Below are 11,744 nucleotides of genomic sequence, written 5' to 3' on the forward strand. Positions count from 1 at the left end.
TAATCACTGAAGGCAGACTGATGGATGTGCTCCTGGAAGGAAGTTGCATGTCTATAAAAGAGGGGTCAGAATAGAATGTTTGATTGCAGACAAAATGCTATCAGGATGTAGGAGCGCTTCAAGTGTCTCGGCCCACTGTTTCCCCGAGGCTCCGAGAGGTATATACTGTGTTAGAGGGACGCTTTTTCTCTGATTAGTCCTGCTCTCTTCCTGATTTGGATTTGTTGTAGCCATGTTCCGAACAGCTCTGTGTCCATTATTCATCAACACTTGTGATTTGATTTGAAGTTTAAGTCATCAGTGAAATATTTAACATCTGACACTCAATCAGTTAATCCCTCAGTCCCAGTCGTACATCGGGCCATTAGGGCGTTAGTTAGTCATACAGAAGAGCGGAGAGGAACTACAAGCCTGATGGATAGTTGTCCTGCCTCTGCTGATCATACACATCCATCTCTAAGGTGTCTGATGGTAGACGTCCCCAGAAAATAAGCTGAAAAATGTCTCATAAATCACAGTAGGCAGTCTATATTGATTTAGATCACAGTGTTTTTTTTGTTTTTTTTTACATGAGCAGGTGTTCGGATCGTTTCAGTGTGTTTCTAAAAGTATAGTTGTGCAGTCTGTTATGTAGCATTTAACGTCACTGTTGCCACTTTCTCACAGGCTCTGGACGTGTGGGCCATGGGAGTCACTCTCTACTGTTTCGTCTTTGGGAAGGCAAGTACGCACAGTTTCCCGCCCCTCGATCACATATCAGAATCTGGCTCACGAAAGGTTAACGGTAAAGGCAAGGAAAATGTTCATTTCACAGACTCCAATGCTTGTAAACAGCACCGAGTGGCACTTTAGTAGGAACACTCTGTATCATCGGTTTTGCTTTATGTGTCATACTGCAGAAGCTGCTGTTGTGTTTTTTTTTTTTTTTCCTCTGTCGTCTTCAGGGATACAGATTTTTCCCGGCACAGTAGTAATTCAATGTTCCTTCCTTGTGTTTTTCCCTCGCTTTCTTCTGCTTCACCTGCAGTGCCCATTTATTGATGAGTACATATTGGCTTTGCACAACAAGATAAGGACCAAGCCTGTGGACTTCTCAGAAACGTGAGTCCATCTCTCTCCCTTCCCTTTATTAAAAGAGACGGCGGTGACGTTCCAGCCACCTCCTGTCCACAGCTGTAGTCACCGTCTTCGCCGATTGCCATCTTCTAATCTGCATCTCCGATCGCAAAACCATTTTGTTCTCCTCTCTGGTTACAAATTGCACCTACAAAAATGTGAATAGTTTTGCGCAGCAGTCAGTCGGTGCCAGCACACAGTAAATGTCACCGGCGTGTGATCAAAACAAGCATTGAAAAAGAAAAAAAGCAGGGGGCATCAGCAGCCTGGACACATACAAGCTGCTGTGCTTCCCCTATCTTCCTTCCCCCTGAAAGGTTAAAGAAAAACATGGAGGTCTTGTCGGGTGAATAATACAGAAAAGAAAAGAGAGAACAAGAGATAGAAAAGCCAGGAAGAGGCTGGCGGTGGTGATAGACTGATGAAGTATAAACATAGCATGTGTGAAAGGCCTGTGAGTGGCAGTTGGAGTGTGTGTCAGTATGGGGGGGGGGGGGTCATATCAGTAATGAAAGTGTCTTCCCCCGGCGGGCTCAAGAGACTCCGGCTGTGTGGAAAGCAGCTCATTCATTAAACACCACCCTCCGTCAGAACAGAATAGCACAGCAACTAATGAAATCATCTCCACACTGCACATATCAATGACAGTTAGTGGCGTCTTCTCGTCAGCTCTGATGGAGTCATTACACTCAAGGTGTAGTGCAGTTAATGTTGCTACTGCCATTATGAGAATCTATCTATCTATCTATCTATCTATCTATCTATCTATCTATCTATCTATCTATGTATCTATCTATCTATCTATCCATCTATCTATCTATCTAGTAGTGTTAGCATAAACTTACCTAGCTAACCGTTTATTTGTCACTTTTAGCTGTTTCATTTGTTAAGTAATTCAAGTTCCAGGAAGTTATCTGACTAGTTTTCTCCCTCTCAATCACAACACATTTAACGACTGACTGACTAACGGACTTAATATGCTGAGGATATGCTTTTCTACTTTGTTTTGAATAAGTTGAGCTACTCCGCAGTCTTTCCACGCAGCAGGAGAAGTTAGCCCTTGGGGCTACGGCAGCCCTGGTTAGGACTCACTGCTATAATTTGTTTTAGAAGATTTTTTTTTAAAAACTTAATTCACAGCGTCAACATTAAAAAATACCCATGGTGTAACACTGAAACATAAAAGAGGAAAGCTTATATAAAATATGTCCACCAACCAGTCCAGTTGCAGGAGACACGGTCAATCTCCACTTCTGTTCCTGAGTTACAGAGCTGAATCATTTTTTCCTTAATAGACATTTGTGTTATATTTAATCATAATAATGCATGAATTCTTGAGTTATGGCCAAAAACGGTTTTTGTGTTGTTACTGTGACCCTGACCTTTGACCTTTGACCACCAAAATCGAATCAGTTCACCAAATTCCCTCGAGGCGTTACTGAGATATCACATCCACAAGACTGGGAGGGACGGACGGCAGCATCAACAAATTATTGTTTGTTTATTTTCCATAAATAAATCTTATTCATTCAACTAAGTTTCACTCTGTATTTCCCCCCTGGTCCACTGATCCACACACACACACACACACACACACACACACACAGCCTCCCTCCCTCCGGTGGCCCAGTTCAGAAAGTTTGATCCAAGTCTGTTTAAATTGACCCTTGGGTCTAAACAGGACCATGAATGGCTTTGGTATACATTCTCTACTTTACACGGGCCTCAAAACTTGTTCTGTGTCATTATCATGTTGTTTCATGCAGACCAAACATCAGTGAAGAGCTGCGGACTCTGATCTTACGGATGCTGGATAAGAACCCAGACACCAGGATCACCATCCCTGAGATCAAGGTAACGTAGAGAGAGAGCAAAGCAGCTGTGGAACGAGACCTTGGGGTCGGTCACTTATTGTTCAGGATGACAGGCAGCTGAGTTGAACACAGTCATCACAAGAGGATTTCACCGTCGATGTTCACACACGACAGGAATGCGCTTCTCTCTGCAGCGATTGGCTCGTCAGGCTCTGACCTCACTGTGATACATGGAGCAGGGTTCGTCATACATGCTGTGTTGCTCCAGGGCATGATGAAAGCTGTTTGTCCCCGCGGAGGACTGGGGTAGAGGGGTAGGTGAGGTTCAGGAGCAGCCGTGGACACACGACATTCCCCACCGTGTTTCCATGACAGTCTGATCATGTCAGTGAGTGGTTTTCTCACCAGAGACTGTTTATACAACAAGACAAGATTAGGCTGTCAGACATCATATATCATATATCACACTGGCTACTGTGTAGGAGGGACAGCGAGACCGTTTGTCCCCCCCACTCTCAGCTTTTAAGCTAATAAGGTCAGTACTTAGTACTTTGGGAAATAAGCCCAGGGGACTAAACCTCACTCTGCTACAGTGCTATTTGTATGTCAATAGGCATATTGGATGTAAAGTTTTAATAGGCACACAAACACACATGCAGCAGTTCTCGCAGTGAAAAATATAATGCTCTGCATCAACAGGAGCCAGGACCCTCATTTTCGGTCGGCACCCACTTGTGTTTCATTTCTAATAAGAACACACATGAAGTGTTTCTCAGAAAAGGCTCTGTGCACCGTGGAAGGCCTATTGTAGACCACTGCACAAAAAAACACTGCTACCATGTTGGTGTGAAGTACCCTGAAGAGAAGAGGGAATGCATTTCTTATCATATTTTAGTCGTATAAAAACAGTAGGAGGCTGAGACTGAAAGTTGTTAATCTCATTCTGGCTCCACTGACACAAACGCACAAGATCATCAGACTGATTGATGGTGAGACTCTGACCTCACTGTGATAAATAGAGCAGGGTTCATCAGACTTGCTGTGTTGCTCCAGGGCACGATGAAACCTGTTTGTCCCCGTGGAGGACCGGGCTGAAACTGAGTCAGCCAGTAGCAGAGGGGTAAGGAGGTCTGGGAGCAGCCATGGACAGATGACATTCCCCGCTCCCCGCCGTGTTTCCATGACACAGTCTGATCATGTGTCAGCGAGTGGTTTTTCTCACCAGAGACTCTGTTTGTGTTTATAGAACAAGAGATGCAGTAATTAGGCTGTGAGGGATCATGCATGAATTTGTGCACAAACACAGAAACACATCTTTTTAGTTGACACAAGTTACGAGAAGAAACTCAGAAAAACCCTTCAGTCGATAGAGATAATTACATTTACTGAAGATTTAATATCACAAAAAGTCACGTTATTTTACAGTTTAATTAAATGCAACTTAAATTGAATTAATTCAAAGCAAAATCATGTTTTAGCCATGAACTACACTGTGTCTTATATTATTGTCAAATGATTACAGCACACTTCAAGTCGAGTCACTGTATAAAAACGAACTTTAAGAGATTTGAAAGTTCAGGCAGGTAAATCTGTCCATTGCTTTTTCCTTAATGCGCATTGATGCTCACTGATTTGAAAGGTTTGCAGATCGTCTGCTGTCTTCCTGGATTGTGTGGATTTTTGATTGATTGGTTCTTCATTTGTGAAGAAGCAGCAGTGATGTTCATGATGTTCTGGATGTCAGAGCCTCCCGGGCAGCGTGCGAATGAATTTCTGCAGGCACTTTAAAGGATAAATCTAGAGATACTCAATGTCGTCAACGAATCCTATGACAGGACCAATGAAATGATCATATTAATAAATATATATGTGCGTCAGTGGATCATTACACTGAGTGATATATTCCTTCATTATGATAAACATAGATAAACCATTACTCCAGAGCACCTGATCCATGACAGAAAATAGTCCCCAACAACAACAGTTTCCTCCTGTTTGAGGAACGTTTGGTAAAAACTACAGTATATACACCAGTGGCCTGTTTTTATAAAAGTATGTCTGCAGTAGGAATGAGAGGGCTGCAGATGAAAGTCAGGAAGCACTGATTGACACATACTTGTATTTGGTCTTTCCATTTGATTTGATGGCAGTAAGAAAATATAGGATAACTGCAGCCTTCGAATTCAAATCACTGTGATCAATAATGAAGCAACTTGGATAAAAATCAACTGGGGCTGGTTCAGTTTGATGGAGCATTTGTCTCAAGCAGCTTTTACGTCGTTGCTTTTGGATTTTTGGAGCATAATGAAATGAATTCTCATTTATAAATCTAAACATGTCCCGCTTTAGAAAATGCTCGGCAGCGATGTAATGTCTGCATGCTGTTCAGTACGAAGGCTACATCCTAATTCAAAAAGGCTGTCGCCCTTTGCAACAAATTTAAAGATGCAACAATACAGAAATGTTCAGCTGCAAACGAACTCCGGCTGATTGTTTTGAATATTTTGATTATTTTATTTGTGTGTGTGTTTGTGTGTGTGTGTTCAGATGGACCAGTGGGTGACCCAGGGCGGCACCGACCCCTTGCCTCTGGAGGAGGAGCACTGCTCTGTGGTGGAGGTGACCGAGGAGGACATCCAGAACTCAGTCAAGTTTGTCCCCAGCCTCTCTGCAGTGGTAAGACGCACCGGGTGTCCCCTGTTCACCAAGCTCTTCGTTCAGCAGCGCTCAGAGCAGCTGCTTCCACTGTTAAACCGTAATTGTGACAAAATAATGAGCAACACAGAAACCGAGGACGAGGTTGCGTCTTCTCTTTGTTGAGCAAATGTAATCCTGTACTCATATGCATTTGGTTTTTGTTTAACATCTTGAAAATAAAAGGGTGGCAACAGGTAATCCTGATTTATTTTTCGGCTGCATCCACTCACTAACTTTATGAGTGATTCAAGAGGAGAGCAGGAGATAAAGGAGGAGTGTGTTGACACTGCAGATGTTAATCACTGGATGAACATCCATCATGATACTGGAATTGATTCGGAGGCCGTTCTATAAGAGTTTGATGTAATGTGCAGAAGAACTTCAAATAGACAGGAATACTATTTGATTTTATTGTCTCGTGGTTTTTTGATTGGTTACTGTAGCAGCCTGGTTTGGTCTTGCTGTTGTGTGTTGTGTATTGTTATTAGTGTCTTTAGTAGTTAGTTAGCCTGTTCTTATGATGATGATGCTGAATGAGGGAATCTGTTGCTTAATGTCGACTTTTACTGCACGTTTCTCGGGGATATTCAATAATAGTACATAATAATATATTGCAGCCTGTTATTTCGCTGCTGTTGTTGCTGCTGCGAAGGAACCACGTCCCCGAAAACAGGAAACCACAATCTGCGATATGTGACTCCCGTAAATGTTATAATGTTACACCCGTGGAGATGTGCTCACACAGGCGAAGGCACGCACACAGCAGCAGTGGAGCACGTTTGAAATTCTCACTACAGTCGATCCTTACCTTTTTAACAGTAAGGGAGTGGAGGCGTAGTGTGTCATCGCAGTATCGAGACAGCTTACATATACTGTGTACGCACACACACACACACACACACACACACACATCAGTCTGCAGCTCGATCAATGGTCACACACTGAAGCTCTAAACACACATCAAAGTGATCATCCAATCATTGATCATACAGATGTAAACACACTGTAGGTGTGGGCTGTCTTACCTTAGAACAAGTGTTTCCTCCACACCAGTTTCTGCCTTATTGATGGCAGAGCTAAGATCAAAGGTCGAGGTCAGTGTGACCTCACAAAACACTTTGTAGCCCCTACTCAAGACTTCACACAGAAATCATGACAAAATTTGACACAAATGGTTGATATTTTATACGACTCTGGATAAACAGGGATGTAATCTATAACTAGTCTGAGTGGAGGAAGCAGGCAACCGCGAGGAAGTGATTCTAGTTTCTCATGCAGTTAATTGCACAAACACAACATGTTGATTTCCCCATGAGAGCACAGATCTTCTGTTTTGCTTCACCCCCTGCGCGCAAGTCTCACAATGACGTTGCTTGTAAATCCAGCTGCTCTCCACGCGCACGACCACAAGCTCAAAACTGCTCACGCCGGTAACCGCCCTGTGTTCTGTGACTGTTTCAGATCTTAGTAAAAGCCATGCTGAGGAAGCGCTCCTTCAGTAACCCCTTTGAATGTCCGAGCAGGAGGGAGGAGAGGTCCATGTCTGCGCCCGGCAGCCTGCTCATGTAAGCACACACACGCACACACACTCGGTCCAGCGGCCAGACATGTCCACACCTCACTCACACACTTAATGGTTGCAGATCTTATCAGTGAAGGGAAAAGCAAAACTAAAACCACACAGGCTCTTATTGCTGAGATTGCTTGAGATTTTAACACAGATTGATACTTCACACCTGTCTCCTCTTTCTGCTGTATCAGGTTAACTAGCACTCATTCCTGTGGCAGCAGCTGCTGCTTTGTGTTGCCATAGCACCATAATTCATTCTTTCATTGTATGCAGTGGAGCTTACAGCTTTTCTGAGTGTTTCTTTGTGTGTTGCTTCCAGCTTTGAAGGGCACAAAGATTTAGAGTGAGACAGAATGATACAGATCCTACAGTGCCTCGGGCTGACCTTGGATTTTCTGTTACATGGATTGGAAACAATCGTCCTACCCCATCATGCAGTTTTAACATAATACAGCCGAGGGCAGATTGGAGCATCTATAGCTGTTCCCTGCTGTCCTGCCGGCGTCCTTGGGACAGTAATCCGTGTTATGTGTCCAGCAGACTCTGTCATGAAGATGCACTACTGTAGTGCTGGATGTGGAGCGGACTCTAATCTCCTATTGTGAGGGCGTCTTTTTGATGATTTCTTCTGTATGTAGGTCGAGGTCTGAGCAGTCAGAGCTGAAGCTGCTGTCTAAGGTAAAGGTGTTTTCAGAGGACATGTTTGTTTGAGGCAGCGCTGCCCCCTGCTGGAGGATGGGGGGAAAGAAACAAGACTAGTAGCATTTTTCTTTATCACAGGATGCAACTGGACATGAGTTCATATTCATACTAATTATGCAGAGGTTTCACAACTTAAAATAATGGTAATGATTATTAATTTTAGTGATTAATGGAGCACTCCACTGTCGGGGATCATAAAGAGACAATTTTACAAAAGAGTGATCAAAATCCAAACAGCAGATAGTAAGATATCCTGTTTATAATCCCTAATACGGGTCAAGCTCCAAAAACATTCAGTCCTACATTTTTTAATAATAGCACCATTAGTTAGATTTTCCCTGCCTACCTCAAGTACCGATCATCCGTTTGTAACGCTCACACACACACACACACACACACACACACACACACACACAAAAATGTTTTCAGACCTGGTCAGTTCTTCATGTTAGAAACAGTAACTCAAGCGTTTAATGAGTTGTCAATGATCAGTGTTGACTGGCAATCTCAGCATTAACACTGAAATGTAGAAAATGACCTTCATGTTGTGGTGGGTGGGGTTAACAGGGGGGAGGTCATCTCCACCGGCAACCTTGTTTTTGAGCTCCTCGGGTGACCTTTGCCCTCTCACCTGTGACTTCTCCATCTTTTCTCCCACTGTGCTGCAGGGACTCGTGGCCCTTCCGGCCCTCTTTAAAACTTCACCCCTCCCTCAGGTAACACTCTCTCAGTACAGTGTGGCACGCTGTCTGTCAGCCGCTGCGCCCGCCATCATCTTAGACTCCTCAGCTCCTGCTTATCCCCATCATGAGAAGTGATGGAGCCGCCCCCCCCTCCCTCCCCGCCCCTGTCGTCTCCCTGCTGCTGTCATTTAGTCCTGTGTTTCATGGATAAAGCATTTTGTGTCTTTAACATTCATCATGTAGGAAAAAGGGAAAAGAACTTCTCTGAATGTGCTGCATTAGGAGAGAAGTCCTAAGCCTTTAATAGCGTCATCATTCAGATCTCTGTCTTCACTGTGCGTATGTGGTATTGATCTTTCTCTCTCTTATTTCTTCTCTCAGAAAGTGCAGCACAGGAGACGGACCCAGAGAGGGAGAGCTGGAGGACCTGCATGAAGACGAGCCCTCCTCTTGAGTCTCCCGTCCGCAGAGCTTTGTCTTGAACTCCGTCCCTTTACGTCCCTTTGCTTGAACCGCTGTGCACTCACCCCTTCGTCCTCCAAACCAGTGACGCACTACGGGCTTCTCCGTCCGTGCACCGAGGAAACACTCAAGGTTTTGAATCTGATACAGTGCTTGTGTTTGCAGTCAGACTTGTGCGCTTGCTTTTCGTTTTCGCTTCCAGTCTTTCCTTTCTCACCCCGGTATCCCCCGAAACTTTCCTTGGTCACCGTGGAGTGTTCGATCTGCGGAGGCTGCTCGTTTAACCTGCTCAACCACTTACTGGCATGAGTGAAGCGAGGAGAGGAACTCCGCCGGTTCTCTGGATCGTTCACAGTTCAAGTTATTGTTGCGGGAAAAGATGAGAACCTGTTCGTCGGCTTGTATTACACTGTAATGTGGAAAAAAAAGAGTCAAACTCTTTTGTTTTTGTTTTTTTTGCATGGTGAATAGTTATGGCTCATCATCAGGCTGATGAAGAGAAAAGAAACTCCTCTCTGACACTCGTCACAGACTCCTGCATGTGAATGACACTGTATTGTCTCTTCAGCGAAGTACAGGGCTTTTGATTTCTGATCAGTGATCAGACATTTTAATATTGTACATTGATGTCTTCAGTGCTCTCGTCTCACAGCCCCATTGTACACGTGCCACCCATAGCTTTTATTTTGAAGCGAGGTTATAAAGGTTATAAAGTCCTCTGACAGGAGGGAGAGGAAGTCAGCCGTCTGAGGCCGATCACACAGAAAGGGCAGCGGCTTTTTTTTCTGCTTCAACACATCTTGAAGTGACTCTCCCGCTGTGTGATGTGTAATTATTATTGTTTTTTGTTAGAAGTAATCTCACGCTTCTTCTCCTCCTGTGTTCTGTGTTTGTTTGTCTGATGATTGTGGTTCTCTAACGCTGTCACTTTGCTTCCATATCGTACTGTTTCGGTCATTGTGACAGAACATGGAGCATTTGAAAGTGAATGTTGTTTGATGGCGAGTGTGAACAGACTGAAAAAAAGGACTATAAACCGCTCGGATTGTCCACATTTCAGTCTATGCCACATTAGACGTTGTTATGCAACATTCATGGATGCAGAGCTGATTTAAAGGCATAAATAATCTCATTGTCCAAGTCAAACGTCAGTGAGCGCTCTTGCAGATGAAATTGAATCAAGTTGTGCAACGGCAAAGGGACTCTACACAAAATATTAGGATGGGAGAGGAGGTCAGAAAGGGGGGAGGGGTTACACGTGTTTTCTTTTTGTTGAGGGGAGGGTAGTCAGACTTTTTTGAGACTTTGACATTTTATTTTTAATAACCCAAAACTATATTTCAATATTCCTTTAAATCAATCCCAATTTAAAAAAAAAAAAAAAAAAGATTAGTTCACACAGTGGGTCATACAGGTGTTCTTCATCATGTGCAAAGGACAATTTTTTTTTTCAACAAAAATAAAGGGAAAAAAATGAAATACCTAATATAGAATTGGCTGATTATCTTTGTGCTAAATTTAAAAATTGCTAATTCATATATATAAAGGTTGAAATTGACATTACATTATCTTAAATTCATTCATTATCATTCTTCATGCTTTGCCTTTTTTTTTAGTTATTAATTGTTGAACTAGTTGCACCAACCCAGTAGGAAACATACTTTTAGTTAAGGTTAGAGTCCAAATAAAATGTTAATGGTGCAGAAAATCATGCAGTTTTAAAATTTAACCCCCTCCTCACCTGAGTCCATTTTGCACAGTCCTTAATCAGTTCGCCTGGCTGACGTTTTAAGCTTTCAACGAGCCATGCAAAGTAATGTTGGGATTAAGGACGAATGAAAAAGAATGAATGAACATTTTGTAAGATATGAGTCCTTTGTCTGCCATTCAAAGTGGTTGGCTAACTTACATTTTTTTTTTTTTTTTTTTTAAATCTGTGGGTTGTTTTGTTTCTGCCGACTCAACTCAATGAGAACATTTGTGCCTCCGCAGCAGCTCTGCCTCAGATAAAGGTTTATATAACTCCAGAGTCTTTCTCCTCCTGTTCTGAATGACGCTCACATCGCTTGAACCGCAGTGAAAAGGGGCATTTTAATATCACGATTAGGCTCAGGCTGCCAACAAACAACAACAACAACAACAACAACAAACAACAACAAACAACAACAGCAACAGATCCCCATCCACTTCAGTGCGTCTCAGTGAAGGACTCTGACTGAAGATGGATTGGTGGGAGAATATTTCACACGTTGCTACTGAGCCTCTGTGTTTAGGGCTTTACATGTTCACAGAGGCAGAGGCATCATCACGCGGGAGAATGAAGATCTTTATATCTGTTTTTAATTGTATTATTCAGTCGGTAAAATAGATACGTGAAAATCTTTGTCTAACTGTCTAAAAATGTCTCAGTGTGCAGTTTAAAGTGAAGGGTTGTGGACATTAATGTGATGATGTGACGCTCGTGTTTGTTTTCTCTGTGATGAGGGTGACGTAAGGTGAAGTACACCTGTCTGTTTGCAGAGTAACCTTCAGTGAAGGGCTGATCGAACCAAAAAGTATGAAGTCTGAAACGTTGTGTTGTATTTTTATTTGCTTTAAAGGTTTAAACACTCGTTCTTAAAGGAATTCATTTTTACCCTAGGTGTCGCCAGCTTTACATGTGTGTGTGTGTGTGTGTGTGTGTGTGTGTGTGTGTGTGTG

At 43.0% G+C, this 11,744-nt stretch overlaps 1 protein-coding gene across 5 annotated transcripts in view; it reads left to right on the forward strand.

Annotated features, from left to right (window-relative positions):
• Positions 1-11,744, forward strand: part of camkk1a (calcium/calmodulin-dependent protein kinase kinase 1, alpha a) — a 62,793-nt gene that overhangs the window by 49,265 nt on the left and 1,784 nt on the right. For 4 of the 5 annotated variants that reach the window (XM_056396752.1, XM_056396751.1, XM_056396750.1 and 1 more), the window contains 7 exons: positions 667-720; positions 1,028-1,101; positions 2,883-2,970; positions 5,478-5,606; positions 7,089-7,192; positions 8,568-8,615; positions 8,964-9,176. In XM_056396752.1, coding sequence (XP_056252727.1) covers positions 667-720; positions 1,028-1,101; positions 2,883-2,970; positions 5,478-5,606; positions 7,089-7,192; positions 8,568-8,615; positions 8,964-9,036 — 570 coding nt within the window. In that variant the 3' untranslated portion in view covers positions 9,037-9,176. The remainder of the gene's footprint in view (positions 1-666; positions 721-1,027; positions 1,102-2,882; positions 2,971-5,477; positions 5,607-7,088; positions 7,193-8,567; positions 8,616-8,963; positions 9,177-11,744) is intronic. The other variant, XM_056396754.1, reaches the window with a different exon arrangement.

This window comes from Seriola aureovittata, chromosome 15, assembly GCF_021018895.1.
Source record: "Seriola aureovittata isolate HTS-2021-v1 ecotype China chromosome 15, ASM2101889v1, whole genome shotgun sequence".
Taxonomy (NCBI): Eukaryota; Metazoa; Chordata; class Actinopteri; order Carangiformes; family Carangidae; genus Seriola; species Seriola aureovittata.